Here is a 21,587-nt window from a genome sequence, read left to right as displayed (position 1 = left end):
AGCTTTTGCAGTATGGAGAATGGGTTGGGGGTGGGGTGGAGTCCCAGTAACTGCAGAGAGACTGTAGGAGGATATTGCAATACCTAAAAATGATAGTTGGCAAAGACCAGGGGAGACTAGAGAGAAGTGAGTGCGTTCGAAAGATACATAGGAGATAAAGTCAGCAAGGTTCGGTGACGCACTGGGTGTGAGAGGGAAGTCAAACCTCCACAACTGAATGGATGACGTTGCAGGACCAAGAGATCCCAAGGAGAGACTCAGAAATCTGTGACATGGAAGAGAGGGACTGAAGGAGGGTGGGGGTGAAAGAAGGCTTGGTTTTGTTTTTTTCTTTTTAAACTGGAAGACTCTAGAGCATTTATGAGGAATGCTTGATAGTGTAGGTGGCTGAGAGCCCTGAGCAGCAGTGGAGGGCTTGGGTCCAGACAGGTAGACCTGCAGCGGAGTGCTTTGGAAGTTCGAAAACAGTTCATCTCTTTGTATTTCAAAGTACTCCCTTTTACCTTGCTTACATTGTAGATTTATTTAGTAAATGTCATAATAGGTCAAAGGCAAACTAAGAGTTCTGTTAGAATTGTCATAAATATGAGTGAAAGTCAAATTCTAGTAGTTTTACTGTTTGGGGGAAAATGAATAGATTTTTTCTAAGGTTTTGATTACCTGGAATTCTTTGTTGTTTAAAGATATTTATTTATTTATGAGAGAGAGAGCGAGCAAGCGGGCACAAGCTGGGGGAGGGGCAGAGGGAATCCCAAGCAGAATCGCAGGCAGACTCCATACGCACTGAGCACGGAGCCGTGGCAGGGCTCCATCCCATAACTCTGAGCTCATGACTTGAGCTAAAATCGTGAGTTGGACGCTTAACCAACTGAGCCACCCAGACGCCCCTCTTTGTTGTTTAATACCATGGCACCTGAGATGTGTAGCCACAAAATCTGAGATGTTCAGAGAAGCAAAAGGGGCCTATTTAAATTTCTCCTGAGTTTCTGTATTATCATTGGATTATAGTTGACCCTTGAACAACACAGAGTTGCCCCAAACCCCCACACAACCAAAATCCATGTATAACTTCTGATTCCCCCCAAACTTAACTAGTAATAGCCTACTGTTGACCAAAGCCTTACCAATGACATAAACACCTATTTTGTATGTTATATATGTTATATGCTGTAGTCTTACAATAAAGTAAGCTATAGAAATTGTTACTAACAAAATTGTAAAGAAGAGAAAATACATTTACAGTACTGTATTTATCGAAAAAAATCTGCATATGTAGACCCGTGCAGTTCAATGGTCAACTTTAGTTAGATACCACCAAAGAGTACTCTTAGATAAATACTTTTTTAAAAATCAAAATGTACCTGTTTTTACTGTCACTCATGAATACTAAAAGCAACTTATTCCTGTAATTGACTTATTTTAATATTTGCATCTATTTTTGTAATCGACAAATACATTGTTTTAAATTATAATGAAATTAATGCCGTATACTCATAAATTGGCATTTTGTATTGCATATTTCCACCTATGATAAAATATAGTTGTTCAGTTATGATACCCCAAAGAGTAAGTATTCATTCATTTACTCTGTAAATATTAGTTGAGTGTCTGTTATGTGCCTGGTACTGTTATATATCCTGGGACTATAACAGATAAAATTCCTTGCCCTTATGAAACTGCCTTCTGTTGTATTAGGATATCAAAAATATAGCTTCTGACATGATTAAATTACCTTCATCTATTCTGCTTCATTCAAGGAATAGAAAATGTTGTGAACCCTATGTAGACTATAAATCATTCTGCCACCATCAGGTACAGAATTAAGTTCCTAGGGTCCCTGACTCTTGGTAATTTACACCAACTCCAGTTTTAAGTTTGAGGTTACTCCCTCACTATTTTTATTTATTCCATTGTTTTGCCCGATACAAGATGTTCCCTATTCATCACAACCAGCTGCAACTCCTCCTATCCTCAAAGGAATTTAAAATTCAACAGTTTGGGGCCTATTCCTGTGGTTGAACATGCTGTCAGAAAAAATATTTCCTTTTTTCCCTTAAGTCTTAAGCTCTCATGCCATGAATTTGATGGTGTCATAGAAACATTAATTCTTAAGTAGAAATGGGGAAAACAGGAATTACCTATTTTGATCAAATTCAAGAGAACTTTTATTTCAGTATAACCAATAGCAATAAACCTCAACCCTTTGGCCCAAAGTAATAACATTACAAGATAAAAAGCTGTATTAATGTAATTGAGAGTCAGCCCTCCTGTCAGTGAGAAGGGGATTTCCCTGTAGGTTTGGCTTTTTGGGTCAGGACATTCTGCCTTCTCTCTTGCACTTGAGAGTCACAAGCCTTGCTACTCAAAAGCATGGTCTGTAAATAGCATCACTTGGGAGTCTGTTAGAATTGTAGAATCTCAGAGCGTCTGGGTGGCTCAGTCAGTTAAGTGGTTAAGCGTCTGTCTTTGGCTCAGGTCATGATCCCATGCTCCTGGGCTCCCTCCTCAGGGGGGAGTCTGCTTCTCCCTCTCCCCCCAGCTCAGGATCTTTCTTTCTCTGTCAAATAAATAAATAAAATCTTTAAAAAAACTTATAGAATCTTGTGTCTCATCTCTAATCTACTGAATCAGAATCTGCATTTTAATAAGATCCGCAGGTCATTTGTACGCCCATCACAGTTTAAGAAGCCTGAGTCTACAGCAGGGCAAACTATGGCTGAGGGCCAAATCCAACCATCACCTGCTTTTGTGCACCCAAGGAGATAAAATGGTTTTTACATTTTTAAGTGGTTGAAAAAAGCAAAAGAATAATATTTCTTGACACATTAAAATGATATGAAATTAATATTTCAGTATCCATAAATAAAGTCTTAGTGGAACACAGCTACAGTGTTAACATACTGTCTATGGCTGCTTCAGTTTAAAAGGAATAATTGAGTAGTTGTGACAGAAACCATATGTCATAAAAAACCAAAAATATTTACTACCTGGCCCTTCACAGAAAAAATTTGCTGACCTCTGATCTAAAGTGTACTAGGTCTGGTGGCCACCTTTTTAATATGTAAATGGTTTGTGAGAGAAGTTTAAATTGGGCAGAAGAAGCCTGTTTTTTAAAAAAATTCTAATTACACTTAAATTTAAAATGCATAATTATTATATAACGTAAATCAACAAATTGAATTTATATGTTTGGTTATAATGTTTCTTAAAGCAAATTACATCTGTCATTTATTAAAAGTGTACTCTCTGGGAAAAAAATGTGTACTAGAATTACTTTTTTTGTGGGGTCCAGAGTAGCTTGCTGATTATGATAATGTGTTTAAGGTCCTTCGTTGTATCAATTTGAATTAATAAAGCAAGACCAGTATTTGAACGTTAGGAATATAGGGCTTTAACCTTGTTTTATAAATGAAATACCATGAACTAAAGAGTTTTTCATCAGGGATAAATTTGTTGTCATTTTCCCCATAATTTCAAATTTTTAAGAAATGAAAGATACAGTTGTTACTACTAAGTATGTATGTTTCCCTTATGCTTATGTTGTTAAATGGTTTGAATTAACCATTTTTTCCCCCCTCCACACAACATGATTATTTTAATCTGGATCTGAGAATTTGAAACCCCAGTAATCCTTGCTAATCTTCTAGGTGGGAACCTGCTGGTCTTGGTGGATCAGCACGCTGCCCATGAGCGTGTCCGTTTAGAGCAGCTGATTACTGGTAAGGATCTAGAAAAAATTGAGACTCCCCTGCAGAACTTGAACTTATATACTGAAGGAGTCTTTCTAACTGTGACTGTTGTGAGCAAAGATGAATTGTATGTTTAAAAAATTAAGCTGAAGTCTTCTGGTTTGGCTTCTTTTATAACTGAAAGAACATGGTGATTGACTTTACTGATTCAAACTTGGTGGTCTTACGTGGTCAAAGATATATTTGCCAGACATTTTATCACTGACCTTAAGGGTTGGGTACCTAAGAATTAGGCTACTTTATCGTGACATCCAGCATAAAGATATGCTCCTCTGTATGCCCATATGATCTTGGTATATGTATCTTCTTCACAGTTCATGAGGCAGAGACTACCACGAGCTCAGAAGACCCAATATATTGTTTTTATTAAAAAATTTGTTTTAAATAAGTGGTATAATCAAAAAGTTCAAGTCTGAAAAGTATGAAAGGTAATATAATAAAGTCTCCTTTTTACCCTTGTTCCTCATCCCACCTAGTTTCCCTCCCCAGAGACAACCAATATCACTAACTTGTTATATGTTTCTCCAGAGTCAATACGTGCTTCTTAATCCTTGCTACCCTCTTTTCTCATCGTGAGGTAGTATGTTCTCCAAATAGTAAAATCCCAGGAAAATCTTTACTCCTGTGGTCAAGTAACGGAAAACCAGTGTCGAAGAGTTAGGGGAGGACCTAGGGAGATAGTTCATGGACTAGAATGGCCATGGTATTACTTCCATGTTTACTTTTCCTTATGAGATGAAGACCTAATTGTTGGGAAAGATACGGTAAAATTAGTGTTAGGAAAACTTGCTGTAGGCTCGGGACCATTTGAGAACAGTACTGACCAACTGTCTTCAGAGACTGGGAAACCCTTCTGAACGAGTGGGGAAATCTTCTTGAGCCATAGGATTTTATAGTAAACCAATGTTATTTCCTCAGTAATCAACATTATTTCCCCCACCCCCTGTTATTAAAACCACATTTATTGATTATCTGCGGGAACACCGCATTGTTCATTTCAATGTAAGACTTAGGTCTTACATTTCTTATTTTGGAAAATACTGGTGAAATGAATAAATGGACGGAATATTTACTAGTTTGACTTTAATAATGGAAATACAGAGCCTAAAACTGAACATTGAACATCGCTAAGCATGATAATAATTAACATGGCTGTACCTTACCATGCCTTATTTTTATCTGATTCTAGAAGACTTCAGTTCCTACTCTTAACCCAGTCATCTTTTTTCCAATAGATTCCTATGAGAAGCAACAGCCACAGGGCTCTGGTCGGAAGAAATTACAGTCTTCCATCGTAAGTCCTCCACTAGAGATAAGAGTGACAGAGGAACAAAGGAGACTCTTACGGTTAGTACCACCATGAGGATGTGATACTTATAGTATAAGCTCTCACAGTAATTCTGTGTGGTGTAACAATTGTTCCTTTTTTCAAATGAGGCACCTGAGACCAAAGGGAGGTTACATGACTTGTTCAAGGTTGTAACAACTCTTGAGTGGTGGAGCAGGCTTTCAGATGCAGGTCTTCTGACTCCAAATGCTCTTCTTTCCACTATATCACAGCTGTTGAGTATAGGATAGAGTTTCCTTGATAATTTTTTCCAGCAGTTGGCTTAGAATACTCTTACCATTTCTTGGAAAAGTCCGTGTTTATGCTGTGCTGTTTCTGAAAGCAAAGTTACTGCAGTAATTGCTTCCATTCTGCTTTGCCTTGGTGCATTCTAGATTCTTAGTTTTCATTACCATAATCATACTGGGAAGAAAGTAAAACACTGGGCCGCAAGGAAGGGGTAAATCATATGGTGAGTCACAAGATAGGATGTTTTCCCACTTTTGAGCAGCACAACTTATTGGAAATAAAAAAGAATTGTCTCTGAATTTATGTCAGGTTTGGGAATATGCTACTGCCAATAAATCTTCTTCCCTGGGGCATAATTTATAATAGAGGCAGATCCATTTATTTACGTCCCGTTAATCAGGACTTCTCAGTTCCTAGGGCTGTTAATTACCTCCCTGCTTTAATGCTGATTCAAAACATTCTCAGCCCTTTTATTTGTGCCAAACTCCTTGAAGTGCCAGCAATGAGGAGAAGTTAGGAATTCCTCAGTGAAGAATAAAAACTTAGAACAAGACTTAGAAACAAATTGATTCTCTCAATGGAAAAGAGAAAAAAAAAAAAGAAAGTTGCTATAACTCAAAAAGGAAATTTGATAATAAAATCCTAAACAAATGACCATAAGTATGAGAAAAACAGTACAACTTTTAAAACTTGTGGCTGCTTTTGAGAAACTATCCGGTGTTTGGAACTGGTACTGAAATGCAAAAGAAGTAAGACTTTTGTAATTGAGGTTATCTCTTTAGGTGTTACCACAAAAATCTGGAAGACCTGGGCCTTGAAATTATATTTCCAGACACTAGTGATTCTCTGGTCCTTGTAGGAAAAGTACCACTCTGTTTTGTAGAAAGAGAAGCCAATGAGCTTCGAAGAGGAAGATCTCCTGTGACCAAGAGTATCGTGGAGGTAAGACAGAGCTTCAGATGTTGAGGAAATTGCTGAGTGAAGGTAACCTATTTTCTTTAGAAATTCTCTATATTCATCTTTTATCCAACAAGCACCTATGAGATACCTGCTGTGTTATGTGCCAGGTGCTAGAGATTCAGAAATGAATCAGCTCAAGGTGAAGAAGAAGGACATTTAAGTAATTAATTATAAATACAATGAAATTTGGCCAGTAGAGGTATGTTCAAAAGTGCTATGGAAATGCAGAATGATTACCATGCCCAGGGGGATGGAGGTCAAGGAAACTATCACAGAAAAACTATTGTTTTTCCTTAGAAAAAATCTTGTAGAACAGTAGGAGCCTGCCAAGCACAGAAGAGAGGAGAAGGGCATTCTAGACAGAACAACCAATATCAGAAACGTGGAGTGGATCCTGTGTTTAGAGAACTACCAGTATGTATGACTTGAATGAAGATACATATGTAGTGGTGGACTAGATGAGGCCAGATAGGTCATCAAGGCCAAGCCATAAAGGGATCTAGCATACTCTGCTAAGTAGTTTGCAGTTCATCCTCCACATATATGTTTTGGTAAAGGTCTGGAAAGCTGCTGCTGGGATGTGGCATTGGAGGTGTTGAAGAGAACCGTTACTTCTTACTTTACTTGTGTGTTTCACTTTATATATATATATATATATACGCTCCACGCCCAGTGTGGAGCCCACTGTGGGGCTTGAACTCACAACCCTGAGATTCAAGATGAGAGCTGAGATCAAGAGTCAGATGCTTAACCGACTGAGCCACCCAGGTGCCCCACACTTTATTTTTAACAACAGACCATTTATTTTGTCTTTGTTGCCTTTTCTTCCCTCCTTTCTGGTTTTCTATTAGAGTTTTCTTTATTTCTCCTTTTTTTCCTCTGCTAGTTTAGAAGTTACATATTCCATTGTATTCCTTTAGATTAGCCTTGAATTTCAGTCTTAAACTTCCAAGTAATTTGTTTCTCTGTTCTCTCTAAACTGTATAAAAACCTTACAACCCTTTATCTTCCATCACTCGCCTCCCATCTTCCATGCTGTTGCTCAGTATTTTAACTCCACCTGGTTTTTAATCTCTTTAGCAGTCATTAAGTTTATAGTCAATGTTTATTTTTTTAATTTAAAACCAATTAATTAACATATCGTGTTTTATTAGTTTCAGAGGCAGAGTTCAGTGATTCGTCAGTCTTATATAATACCCAGTGCTCATTACATCACGTGCCTCCTTAATGGCCATCACCCAGTTACTCTATCCCCTGACCCCCCTCCCCTCCAGCAACCCTCAGTTTGTTTCCTGTGATTAAGAGTCTCTTATGATTTGTCTCTCTCTCTGATTTCATCTTGTTTTATTTTTCCCTCCCTTCCCCTATGCCCCTCTGTTTTGTTTCTTAAGTTCCACATATGAGTGAAATAATATAATAATTGTTTTTCTCTGATTGACTTATTTTGCTTAGCATAATACTATCCTTTAATTCCATCTGCATCGTTGCCAAGGGCAAGATTTCTTTTTTTGATGGCTGAGTATATTCCATTGTATATATGAACCACATCTTCTTTATCCATTCATCTGTCGATGGACATCTGGGCTCTTTCCATAGTTTGGCTATTGTGGACTTTGCTGCTATAAACGTTGGGGTGCAGGTGCCTCTTCAGATCACTACATTTATATCTTTGGGGTAAATATCTAGTAGTTCAATGGTTGGGTCTCAGGGTAGCTCTATTTTTAACTTTTTGAGGAACCTCCATACTGTTTTCCAGAGTGGCTGCACCAGCTTGGGAAGTTTGCATTCCCACCAGCAGTGTAAGAGGGTTCCCCTTTCTCTGCATCCTCGCCAACCTCTCTTGTTTCCTGAGTTGTTAATTCTAGCCATTCTGACTGGTGTGAGGTGGTATCTTATTGTGGTTTTGATTTGTATTTCCCTGAAGCTGAAGGATTTTGAGCATTTTTTCCAAGTGTCTTTCGGCCACTTGTGTGTGTTGTTTGGAGAAATGTCTGTTCATGTCTTCTGCCCATTTCCTGATTGGTTATTTGCTCTTTGGGTGTTGAGTTTGATAAGTTCCTTATAGATTTTGTATACTAGCCCTTTATCTGATAAGACATTTGCAAAGATCTTCTCCTATCCTGTCGGTTGTCTTTTGGTTTTGTCGTCTGTCCTTTGCTGTGCAAAAGCTTTTTATCTTATGAAGTCCCAGTAGTTCATTTTTGCCTTTGTTTCCCTTGTCTTTGGAGACGTGTCTAGCAAGAAGTTGCTGTGACTGAGGTCAGAGAGGTTGCTGCCTGTGTTCTCTAGGATTTTGATGGATTCTTGTCTCACATTTAGGTCTTTCATCCATTTTGAGTCTATTTTTGTGTATGGTGTAAGAAAATGGTCCTGTTTCATTCTTCTGTGTGTGGCTAGCCATTGTTTATTTAGATAAACAAAATCTTTTAAAAGGTCTTTTACTAAGAGTCCATAAATGATAAACTGTCTTTGAAAATGTCTGTATTTTGCCTTCATACTTGCATGATTGTCTAGCTAAAAACAGAATTCCACATTGTCAGTCATCCCTCAGCGTTTGAGAACATTCCATTACTTTGACATTCTATATGCCATTGGAGTCCATTGTCAACACAATTATCATTACTTTGTAGGTAATCTCATTTTCTCTCTGGTGGCTTTTAAGATTTTCTCTTTGCCTTTGGTGTTATGCAATTTCCCTATGATATATCTTGTTTCCATTTCCTTCTGGAGATTCATCATGCTTCTTCCATTTGGAAAATGTACAGTTATTATCACTTCAAGCACTGCTTCTTCCACCATTCTCTCATTTCCTAGAAATCCTGTCAGATGTTTACTGGACCTTACCTTTTAACTTCTCTGTCCTATTTCCCATTGTCTTACCTCTTTGTGATACATTCCGGGAAATTCCCTCATTTATCTTCTAGTGAACTAAATTATCTCTTCACCTACTGTTTAATCAGATATTTATCTTATCCACTGAGTTTTTTATTTCAGTGACTGTGTTTTTTTGCTTCCAGAATTATGATTAGATTCTTTCTGAAATCTCTCTGTTCTTTTTTCATAGTGTCCTGTTTAATTCATTGTGGCTTCTCTCTTTCTGTTTGGAGCACAGGCAAATCCACATGAACTCATTCTACTGTTTTTCCATAAATCTGAATTACTTTAGTCCTATCCAAAAATAAAAAAATTAGAAGATCGATTTGGTAGATAAACTGTGTGATAGATTGATACAGGAAAGGTTTGCGCCAGGGACAGCAGTTGAGAGGCTTTTGCACTGGTTCAAACAGGAGAGGATGAGGGCCTAAGTCAACAGCATTGGGAATGGAGAGGAGGGTTATATTTGAAACATAAGTTGGGAGGTAGAATCCAGAGGCCCTGAGCAATAGAAAGTATAAAAGGGATGAAGGAGAAAAGGTAAGATAGGATTCTGAAGGTTCTAGCTTGGATGACTGGAAGGATGGTTCTGCCATTGCCAGAAGGAAGTAGAGGAGAAGGGGTACACCTGCCTGGGGAGTTAGATTATGAGCCTGGTTTAGACACATTGAATGTGCCTTCAAGTGGGGATGTCTAGTGGATAGGCAGACTTACAGATCTAGTGCTTGGGAAAGAAGCCTGAGCTCTATGTACCTATCTGGGAGTTAACAGTGTATATATTTTGATAATATCAGAAGCTGGAGAAGGGCCTAGAGGAAGTGAGAGTGTCTAGGGAGAATATGAAGAATAAAAAGAGAGGAGAGCAAAGAGTGGAGTTGATGGATGCACCAGCATTGTGCATATGTTTTGGCAAGGTCTGGAAAGCTACTGCTGAAAAGAAGAAACTGGAAAGGATGATTGAAAATGTTTGGTCAGAGAGAGAGGAAGAAAATCAGGAAAAGTAATATCGCTAAAGCCAGTGGAAGTTTTAAGCAAGAAGGAAATGGTCAACAATAGCCATAAAGCTTGAAAAGTTGGATTTGGCAATCACGAGACTAGTGGTGCCATGGCGGGATCTGTTCCTGGTAGCGGAAGTGCAGAAGACAGATTGCAGTGGGTCCAGGAGGGAGTGGAGGGAGAGGAGGTGGAGCTATGTAGACTGCTCTTTCAAGATCTTTGGCTGCATTCAGAAGAAGAGAGAGAGGGTGAGAGCTAGAGGGTTAGGGGTGGTCTGAAGTGTGGGGCAGGACACAGGGTTGAAGAAAGATTTTTGATTGTTTTCAGATGGGAGAGACTTAAGCATGTCTGTAGGCTAAGGGTGAGAAGACATTCGAGAGGAAGAGGCAGTTAATAATGCCAGCTTTTGGATTACCATGAGTTTAGCCCTTCCAAAATTGCCCTTTGATCAGACAACCTTTGCTTTGCTTTCAGCAGGGCTCTTTTTCCCAGCACAGCCTTGTACTCCAAGGCTCCTCCTCCAAACTGTCTTGAATCCAAAAGATAGGATCTGTTAGAATCTTTTATTGTAATTCAATCCCTAAGTATTTAACCAGAAAATTATAATAAAAACTTTTCCCAAAGTGACTTCAAAGACTACTGGTAAGGAGTTTACTTCAAATTGAAATAAAACTTATGGCTTCAGAAAACCTGTCTATGTTAAGTCACACTGATCAGGAAAGATTTTGTTGATTCTGGAAGAAGCTAGACCAGTTTTGGTGTCTTTTTTTTTTTTTTTAAAGACTTTATGTATTTATTCAACAGATAGAGACAGCCAGCGAGAGAGGGAACACAAGCAGGGGGAGTGGGAGAGGAAGAAGCAGGCCCATAGCGGAAGAGCCTGATGTGGGGCTCGATCCCATAACGCTGGGATCACGCCCTGAGCCGAAGGCAGACGCTTAACTGCTGTGCCACCCAGGCGCCCCAGTTTTGGTGTCTTAAAAAGGAGGTAGCTACTTGGATTCACAGTTGAAAGCTCATGAATATTTTCTATAAAGTTCTGTCCTCTAGCCTGATGAACGAGCCTTTTTAATGTTATTTAAATTATCTAGCGTTAATTGAACCCTTGAAATGTGAAATGAACAGAGAATACGATCTATCTCCCCCTTCACTGGGCTTAAAAAACGGTATTTCACAAGTCCCATATGAATAAGCACAAAAGAGAATGGCAAAGAGGTTAGGTTTGATCGCTGTCCACATGGAGCTCTGTTAGTGGGTCAGGTATTATGAGACATCTTTCTGTGTACGTTTGTTTGGAAAAGTACATGGCTTTTGAAAAATACATGGTATCTACCCCCTAGCTCTTGGTAACTGTGCTCATTGATGAGCATGGTGGACTAGAGTGTGTATGAGGAAAGGGGGAGAATTTTCTGAGTCTGGTTTAAAAAAAAGATCTACCATGTTGTACTCTTAGGAAGGTGATTTATACATTACCAGTTCTGGGAGTAAAAAAATCTTGTGTTTTCTTATGAAGAAGTTATTAAATGTGCCTTATCTCAAAACAGTTTTTTATCTCCAGAGGTTAAACAGATTGGTAGCATGAAAAATAGCGTCTGCTTTAAATTTCTTTGAAGTCCTTTTGTAAATATTAACATCTGCAGGGATAACTATGGAAAAGGTTACCCGAGGGGACAGAGATAGGCTAGTGAGGAGAAACTTCTGAAAAAATGCCTCAGAAAATAAGTGTTTTGACCTGAAGGGAATTGCCCCCCTCCCCCAAAAGGCCTGTGGGAACTGAAGTGACTGCTTGTGTCTCTGATCTGTCTAAGCGAGTGTCAGACTCGGTGCCCGGTTGTGTTGATAATCGTTATGTATTTATTCCGTTTGTGTGTAATATTGCACTTGTTCTGGCCAAGATCATAAATACAAACAGCCTCTCAGTGAGAAGCCTCCCTGATATTTAGACTCAGTTGAATCATCAAGGCTGCTCTCAGCAGTTACATAACCTCATGAATTATGAGCTATCTCTGGAGGAGGTTTCAGTAGCTAAATATATTCGCTGTTCAGTAGGAGTTCTGTTAAATTGTCTTGGTATTTTCATACTCACAGTGCCTCACAACAAATAAATTATTTGCCCCTAAATGCTATATCACTGGAACTCTCTTCTGTAGGAGGTGTATTTTTAAACTATAAAAGGATATAAAAGGACAATTATAACAGTAGAGTAATGTCTGTTTTCCTTTCTGCTTTGTAGGAATTTATTCGAGAACAAGTGGAGGTAAGCCTGTCTCTGATTTTACAGAGGCACCACACACAAAAGGCTCTGTTGTCCCATTTCCTTTTCCCATTAATGAAGAATGTGTTTATGCATTAGCTACTCCAGACCACAGGAGCCATCCAAGGGACTTTGCCACTGACTGTCCAGAAGGTATTGGCATCCCAGGCCTGCCACGGTAAGACTCAACACACCAGCTATCGAGTGCTTCTATATGCTAAGCACTGGCAGGGGTATAAAAGTTATGAAAGACGTAGAATGCACATTTACTACTCACTTCTTGGAGGGTATAATTTGGATCAAGAAACTGAATACACTAAAAGTGAACACTAAAAAATTGCTTTTACAAAGAAAAATACCAACACATACGTTTGACCATAATTCTTTTTTTTTTTTTTAAAGATTTTATTTATTTATTCGGCAGAGATAGAGACAGCCAGCGAGAAAAGGAACACAAGCAGGGGGAGTGGGAGAGGTAGAAGCAGGCTCACAGCGGAGGAGCCTGATGTGGGGCTCGATCCCATAACGCCGGGATCACGCCCTGAGGCGAAGGCAGACGCTTAACCGCTGTGCCACCCAGGCGCCCCCGTTTGACCATAATTCTGACCGACATATATGAGTGGAGGAGTAACTCATGGAGGAGATGCATTTTGAGTCAAGCTTTGAACGAGCTGAGGGACATGGATTCATAGGATAGAAGGGAAAGTTTACCACACGAGGTAGAAATAACCTGTGCACAGACTCTAAGGCAGAAACAAATTAGTTATGAGGAGCAGCAAAGGGTACCAAGGATACCAAGAAATTAGGCTGGTATGAAAGATCAGAAGCCTACAACAAAAATTTATAATTATTGTATAATTATTTGTTTAATGTTAGTCTCTCACCTATTAGACCCATTAGATCATAAGCCCGTAAGTGCAGAGACCATCTGTCTTATTCACTGCCTGGCATAGCACCTGCTACAAAGTATATACTTACAAATATTTGTTGACCGAGAGAATTAATATATGCATAAAGGCAGGTTCTGACCACATGAAAATTTAGATCAGGAAGATTATTCTGGAAATAGAAAAAGGCAAATAAAATGGACATTGTAGGGGATAATCAGAGATCTTGGTGATGGATTGGCTAAAAGACGACCTCAATTTCACAACCTGTAAGAAGTAGGAAAATATTGCCCTTGCCTCTTGAGAAAAACTCTGAAGGCAAAATCCTAATAAGTTAAGTAATGCCTCCTGTAGGGATTAGAAAGACAATGATTCCATAAGGAAAAGCTGAGAGACAGGTTGGTCCTGAAGCCTTAGTTTCATCCATGGTCGGTAAGTGCCAATTTCAAGCAGCGTTAAAGTCACATGAAGAAGTCTAAGAAACCTTTTACTTTTGCCAGATATTTGGCTCTGGCCCAGGGTCAGGATTGGTTTCCCACTATACACACCATAACCTTCTTGTTTCTGTCTTTCGTTCAGGGGCCATTAAGTTTAATGATGGGCTGAGCCCAGAGGAGAGCTGTCGCCTTATTGAGGCCTTGTCGTGGTGCCAGCTGCCGTTCCAGTGTGCTCATGGGAGACCTTCGATGCTGCCGTTGGCTGACATAGACCACTTGGAACAGGAAAAACAGGTACAGCAATGACCGACAGGAGAGGACAGAGCAAAGTTTATCTTCTCTTGTCCAGCTCCTAGTAGCCAAATGTAATCCACCTTAATCCTTTCCAGAATACGAGAGTTTTACAAAGTATGCGTTGAAAGTTTATTTATATAAAATCTCACCATTTCATCTTCTATCTCAAATTCAACACGGAGCTTAGGCTGCACTGTCAGAGCACACACATGATGCCTTTGTATTTTATAAGCTTAACGCATGTACAGACTGACGTATCCTGAACATCTGTTGCCTCCTGGCTCGCGGTCTGGTAAGAGTAGAAATTCTCTGTGGGGCTCCACAAAGTGGGTAGAAACACAGCAAGTCCACTGCTAGCAAATACAGTCTAAACAGCCATTTGCTTGATGGTGCCTCCTGGAAATGGTAGCTGTCTCTAAGGATCTCTAGAGTTATGATTTGGGGATCATCAGGCAGGAAACTGAGCTTAGGAGATTTTCACATTATGGTTTGGCCTTGATTACTCAGCAGCCCAGAAACAATGATGTGGATAATACAATAAAGGCCCAGAGTGGTTTAAATTAAAGAACGTTTTCTGTTCTTGTTATAATCTTAAATGAAACAGAACATGAGAACATAATAGGAATGTCCATGTTGCTGCTTTCCAAAAGTCTTTTCTTCTGCTTGCCTCTCCTTGTAAGGGCTAGAAAGTCTTTCCTTGCATTTTGTTTTCTGATGCATCCAGTAGACTTTACTCCATTAAAAACTTACTGTTTCACATGACAATGAAAAAAGGTTTTGTCCTCAATCCTGAAGGGATGAGAATCTAGACCTACAGTTTACAGTCCCACTTATCCTAAGGAAATCTTATTGGAATAGCCGTAGTTAGGAAATTTTTATATGCTTCTTGGCTTTTCATGCTGCATATGGGAGTTATTCTCTTTCTTTCCACAGATTAAACCCAATCTGGCTAAACTTCGCAAAATGGCCCAAGCCTGGCATCTCTTTGGAAAAGCAGAAAGATGTGGCACAAGGCAAAGCCTAGAGGCATCCATGCCTCCTTGTGAGCCGCCATGAGAACAGAATTACTGACCTGTAAGGAAGCAAAGGGACACTGACTCTGTGCCTCTGAGCAGAGAGCGTGCGCTGCAGGTCCTAGCAGAGTCCTGAGTTGGCCGGTGCCTCCAGGCAACGTGACTGGTCAGTCCTGAGCAGATGATCCCTCCAAGCTAAAGCCAGTTTGTTCATCTGCAGCCTGGGACACTCAAGTTTGCCCTATAATATCTACTTTTTATAACTTATTTAGAGATAAAATTTAATGATTAATTGGTTTATTTGTGGGGTTTTTTTTCTGGGGGGGGGTGGAAGTGGTTTGGTTTTGTTTTGCAATTTTTTCCAGCCTCATAATTGGGATTGTTGTGGTTTGCGTGACTCTGAACTTCCCAGGATTCAGTCTGCCTTCCTGCACAGCCCGTAGCTGCGCTCCATGCGTCCCCTCTCCCCACCCCCCCACCCCCCGGTCTTCTTCACTTCCTGCTGCTTCTGCTGTACATTCTAAATCTCAGACTTAAAGGTTTCTCTACACTCAGTAAAAACGTCCTCTGCAGTCTTCCATCAGGCCTGTAGTTAGATTATTTTAGGGATTAAAAACTATTGGTAAAGAGAAACAAGGACAAGGATAGAATAGAGAAAATTTGTAGTCCTGTACTGGTTGTTTGTCTTATTGCTTCTTTAAAATCTCATTCAGAGTCTGATACTGTTCATATCCCAATTGGTAAAATGGTGAAAGTACTATGAACTTGTTTTTTAAAATATGATTTTTGGGGGGTACTTTAAAAATATCCCTTTTTATGTGAAAGCAATTTTCATATCAAAATACAGCATTTATTCTTTCAACCTAACCAGATATGTTCTCTACATTTTTTTCAGGAGACAATGGTTCTTTTGGTCTCTTTCAAATCCTATCTTAGTTTTATTACAGTACGCTTATCTAATGACCTCGTAATTTCATTTGGGACCAGAACTGATCTTTGCACAAATGCTTGTTATGCCAGCCTTAATATGTATTTCCTTTACCTTTTTTGAAGGTTTGATTTCTGTTTAGTAAGACTCAATAGACTAAAGTTTTATAGAAGGACAAAAAGAAAAGCAAAAAACCAGCTGGCACTGTTCATTGCAACTGGGATACCGTACAATGAGAAAGACGTTGCAGTGAGAATTTCCACTTTTGTATTTTGCAGCCTGCTCAAATTGGCCTTTGTATCAATGGAATGATTTTTCTCATTTTTAATACAGGAAACGAATTTGTGCTCATGGAAGAAAAGTTTGTTTGCCAGTAGCCCTGCAGTGAATCTTACAGGAGCAATGAAGTATTGCATTCATTAGTGTGTGTCTCAGAGAAGGTTCAGGAAAAGCCTTCACTGGTTTTCAAGGGGATCCTTGTAGAATTACGTAATTGGAACCCTGAAGAATAGGCACCACTGTCTAAAAATGGCCTTTATTCTTCTAAATACATATAAACGGTTTCATAGACTGGGAGACATGACCTTCGAAAGGAGAGTGTTTTCAGGGGATTTGCAAGGCTGTCAAGGACTCTGCCTCCAGGCCTAGGGGGGTGCGGTGGCCTCTGGACCTCTGCCTCCACTCTCCAGAGCTATACGGAGGCCAGCTGTCCTGGGAGTTTCAAATTTTTTTTAGGTTAGACCAATTTGTGGGATTAAAAAAAGTGTTATGATACCTCTTATATTAGGATGATGGGATGCAGTTTCAAAACGTTTTGCTATAATCCCAAAGCACCATGGTTTTTTTTTTAGAATAGCAGAGGATTAGAAAAAGTTCTGCATAAATTATGTAACCAGTCTTCCTGGCTAGCCTGACTCAAGTAATGGAAGAGATAATTATCCTATTTTAATAATTTATAAACTCAGTTGCATACATCAGCATAAAACCAACCTATTAGCCAAAAATATATAACATTACTTTTGTTGCCTATTAGGATTTTGTTTTATTCTGTTTTGTTTTTAACTTACCGGCTATAGAGCAAGATATATTTAATTTTCTAACACATGATAGTAATCATTAACACCTTTATGGTGCTTTAAGGTTTATAAAATAATTTTTGCGTATGTTATTTCAATTTCTTATCAACCTGTGAGATAAGATGGTGTTATGCTCCCCATTTTGCGAAGGCTGAAATACATTAAGTGATTTGTCTAAGATCACACAGGTACTAAGTGGTAAAGCCGAGAATGGTAAACAACTTTTCTGGCTTCAATAGCAAGAATAAATGTTACCATTTATTAAGGCCTACTATATACCCAGTGCTTTGTGTACATTATTTCTAGTCCTTAGGACAATTCTGTTAGCAAGCTAGTGTCTCTTTTACAGTGAGACTGCTGAGCCTCAGAGAAGAAAATTTTCCCCTTTTGTTAAGAGAGTCAGAATTCAGACCCCGGTCGGTGTGGCTTCATGGCACACTTCTTCCATTGTTAACCCATGCTGCCCATATATTTCTAATTTGTGAGGGACTTACCAGTTTGTCAACTTAGTTCAACTTTATTAGAGTCTGGCTGGTGGAGACTTCATTAACTTCAGAGTAAAACTTGACAGATGCGATGTGCAATGAAGCCACCCTCCAGGGTTCCTTTTTTGGGAACATTCATCACAATTTCATTGAGCAATAAGGGTGCATGCCTCCAAGAGGCTTAACTTTAGTCAGGGAGAGGACAAGGAAACTGATGATCGAATGCGGTAACTTCCTCTGGGTTTAGGGGTCAGAGTCCCAGCTGTGTTGCTTTTACTGGGATAAAAGGAGGTAACTTTTCGGTCAGAAATTAAGGCTATAGATGGTAGTAGGAGCTAGTATCAGAAAAGCTTAAGGCAAAGCTTAGAGTGTAGGCTAGAAGGGAGGGGAGAGACTGGGGACAGGGCTAGGGAAAGATCCAGAACCTAGCTGGGGATCTGGAACTCCATGAGCAGTTGAGAATGGAGAGGTTCTAGCAATCACACATCAGAGCCAGGCAAAGAAAAGGTCAGACACAAATGACAACAGGTGGGATCTGAACCTAACAGTGGAAAAAAACAAGGCAGCCAAAACGGGCTGAGCAGGAGGGGTCCAAGACCAAGTTCTAGAGATGTGTAGGGGGCCGAGGAAGCCATGCCCAGTGAGAAGAACAGATGCAGCCCAGCCCACCAGTTCCTAGAGAGCACCGACAACTGTGCTCCGCTGAAGCCTCAAGCAGGAGCCCGCAGCAGCGTATCCGTCGGCGTATCCGAACGAAGCGGAAAGAGCAGTTTCTGGCACAAAGAGCCAGACTCTTCCTTTTTTTCTACCTGAAGTGCCACCCTGTTCCAGGAAAACCTTTACACAAGCAGGCTAGCGAAGTGACCGCTACGTTTGCCATTATCTATCATGCCCTTCCTCCAGCCTTTCTCAGCCGAAGCTGCTTATCAACAGGAAGGTAGCAACGAGGTGGACTCAGAAGAGAAGAAGCAAGTCTGGGAAACCGAAAATCTAGATCGTCTGTACCTTCTCTTCTCCACTTATTCATCATTCAGTAACTAAATGTAGGAGTCCCTTCTGAATGTATCTGAATTTGTGGGGATGTAAAGAAAAAAAGAGGTTCTCCCCTGGCTTAGGATTTTTCAGACCTCTGGATCGTTTTCACCCCATCTCCGTTTGTCATAGAGCATTCTGTGCTCAGAAACATCTGATAAAGTGCAGGCAACCTGATCCCGGTCTGGGGGATCTGAGTGTCTGTGGAGCCCGAAAGCTAGCGTGACCCCAGCAGCAGTGTGAAGAAGCTAGATTTGGCTGACTTTACCCTTACAACTTGCCCGACTAAACAACTTAATCTTATTTACTGCAAAAGCAAGGAGTATGCAGTGGTGGTCGCCTACCCACCCCCGCAAAAGAAAAAAAAAAAAAGAGGTGGTTTGGAGTCGGAGTTCACTACTGCTGTTAGTGTATCATTTACTCAAGGTACTCTGTCATGCCTCTTTTATAGTAATCTGCAGAATTTTACATATAAATTACGAATTTTAGGAATCTTGTCAAGTTTTCAAGTAGCTTCCTTCTTCTCAAGGCAGGTCTTAATTGTAAATGTAACATGCCTAAAAAAACACTCCTGAAAAGCTGCTTCTCTTCAGCTCAGTATTTAATATAAACATCAGGCAATCACAGTTGTAAGTGTGGTTAGACTCAAAGGCAGCCCTCCATTGTGTGAGTGTCGTGCAGAAGACTGAAAGCTTAGACTATAAGCTCTTTATTAATAATAATTGCTTAGCCATTGCACAATAACCTGGAACAGCTGTTTAGTGAATGAAAGAATAATTCGAAGCAAAGTAGGCCAGATATAAAACACTTCCAAACCACATTTCAGAATAGCTCCTTTGTGTCAACGAGGTGCATGTCTGCGGAAAGAGTTTTGCGAGGACAGGTGGATAGTAGGGGGCCTTTACAATAATTACATCACCATCTGGTACTATCTTTATGGTGAAAGAGTTCTCATGTACCGAGTTCTACGTATGTGGTGTTACAGAGTCACGTAGCTCGATGATGGAACCGCAGGACCGGCAGCCTTCATTACCCCAAAGACTGATACAACGGATTGCTTTGAGAAACGAGTTTCGAAGCACATCTGTGAAATGTATGATCCTACGGGTACCGGCATGTATTTCTTTGAGGTATCACTTTACACTGAAGTTTTCCTTGGTGGAGTATTTTTCAGAGCCTTCTCTTCTGAGGCTAAATTAGGAATTTCTGTTCCTTATTTGAGTTCCAAGAATTGTGCCTTTCCTGCCCTCCGCCCAAATTGGAAGATATAAACCGTGGGAAAAGTGTCTTTACAAACTATTGAGTAATTCTCTAACTTGGTTTATTTAGCATATTCAGGAGGCCTTTCGCGTCCGTGGAATCCTCTTTCTATTAATCCTCTTCAAGTTAAAGCTACAAGTTTCTGTCCTTAGTTCCCAGGTTCTGCCTGCGAAAGCAAGGGCGGGAGGCAGGCACAAAGGCCAATAGGTAAGAAGTTAACACGGAACCCCTGTCTCTCCCTATTCAGATCAGGCTCTCTGGTTCCAATATTTACTCTTCCTCAAACAGGAAAAGGGAGAGAGGGAAATAGAAAAATGAGGCCTATAAATAGCTTTGTGGGATTTGTTTAATTGAGGTCCTAAAGAGCCTACAGAGTACGCATTGGTGCAGTTCTGTCCCAGGAACTTTTAAGAGTTGACTACAACAGAGCCTCTACCCTTGTAACCTTCATCTGTCTCACGCCTGGGAAGAATGTGGGTGCTAATTTTAGACCCAGAGACTAAGATGCACAAAGGACAAGTATCATAAAGCATTTTTGGAGCCAGAAACAGATTTAAGTTCCTTGACTCGCTGCTTTTACTCCAGACCACACGGCTGCACCGAAGTGAATTGCTGTCAGAATTGGTGCCTTCAGAGGAGACAACTGCTCATAATTGGTAGCTCTAAGCCACTTCACTGAGAAAGCGCGGGGTCTTAGATGCTTTAAGAAATAATTGACAGACTGAGGCCTGAGTGAGTCAGGCTCTTCTGAGTCATAGAGCTTTTAGGTCAGTCTTTCAGACTAACCCTCTTCAATCTTGTTTTTACCCTCTTTCAGGGAAGACCGGGGCCCTAAGGCAAAGATATACCTCAGGTTAATGTCGACGAGTAGAGGCATTTCCCTCATAGCCTACCTCTGGCCATTGTTTATCAAAGTGTAGGTATCAGATCACCTGTTAAATCCCTTGGGGTGCTTGTTAACCATGCAGACTCATGGTGCCCCCTCCCTCCACCCCACAGACAATGCCACAGGAGACAGGAAGCTGGCCTGTGACCAGCATCCCAGGGGTTCCCCAGCACACTCAAGTCTGCCTTGGGCCTCTGCTCTGGGCCGGTGGTTCCCAAACATGGCAAATCATCTGGATTACCTGGGAAGACTTTTTCTTTTTTTTTTTTAAGATTTTATTTTTTTACTTGAGAGAGAGGGAGAAGAGCGATGGGAAGGGACAGAGGGAGACAGAGAGCAGCAGACTCCCTGCTGAGCAGGACGCCCACTGCTGGGCTCACCCTGGGCTGGATCCCAGGACCTGGAGATCACGACCTGAGCCTAAACCAAGAGTTGGACGCTCAACTGACCGAGCCACCCAGGTGCCCCTTCTTCCAAACTTTTATCCTATTGCATGTACATACTGTTTTGTTTTAATGAATAAAGGTCATATTATGCATACTGCTCTGCAGCTTGACTTTTTCCTAGCTTGTTTTTCATTAACAGTATTAAATGGACTTCCTTACAAATCTGTCCCATTCTTTTTAACACAAGGCTCACAAAGCAAACCCCTATAGGGGTTAGGCGGGTAACCTTAATGAATTAAATGGGAGGGACTGCAGAAAAGATTTTTCCATTTAATGGAGTTAGAAGCCGCCCAGCTACAGCCAGCTGCTGCCATTTGGGAAACTGGGCCCAGAATCGCCAAAGCTTCTGTTTTCAAGAGAAGCAAGAAATCTGAATTTGTTTAATGTGCAATCTCCACATTTTTCTTTTATTTTTAAATATTGGCAACTAATTC

General features: G+C 40.3%; 1 protein-coding gene across 4 annotated transcripts in view; it reads left to right on the top strand.

Annotated features, from left to right (window-relative positions):
* MLH3 (mutL homolog 3) overlaps positions 1-21,247 on the top strand; it is a 33,172-nt gene extending 11,925 nt beyond the window's left edge. For 2 of the 4 annotated variants that reach the window (XM_087856136.1, XM_045807800.2), the window contains exons 6-12: positions 3,648-3,719; positions 4,985-5,096; positions 6,108-6,267; positions 12,389-12,412; positions 12,509-12,587; positions 13,876-14,027; positions 14,961-21,247. In XM_087856136.1, coding sequence (XP_087712262.1) covers positions 3,648-3,719; positions 4,985-5,096; positions 6,108-6,267; positions 12,389-12,412; positions 12,509-12,587; positions 13,876-14,027; positions 14,961-15,083 — 722 coding nt within the window. In that variant the 3' untranslated portion in view covers positions 15,084-21,247. The remainder of the gene's footprint in view (positions 1-3,647; positions 3,720-4,984; positions 5,097-6,107; positions 6,268-12,388; positions 12,413-12,508; positions 12,588-13,875; positions 14,028-14,960) is intronic. The other 2 variants (XM_045807798.2, XM_045807799.2) reach the window with 1 other exon arrangement.
* Positions 21,248-21,587: the final 340 nt, after the last annotated feature.

Source organism: Ursus americanus, chromosome 26, assembly GCF_024610735.1.
Source record: "Ursus americanus isolate L20-20 chromosome 26, mUrsAme1.1.p, whole genome shotgun sequence".
NCBI lineage: Eukaryota > Metazoa > Chordata > Mammalia > Carnivora > Ursidae > Ursus > Ursus americanus.
This window is presented reverse-complemented; position numbering and strand designations above follow the sequence as displayed.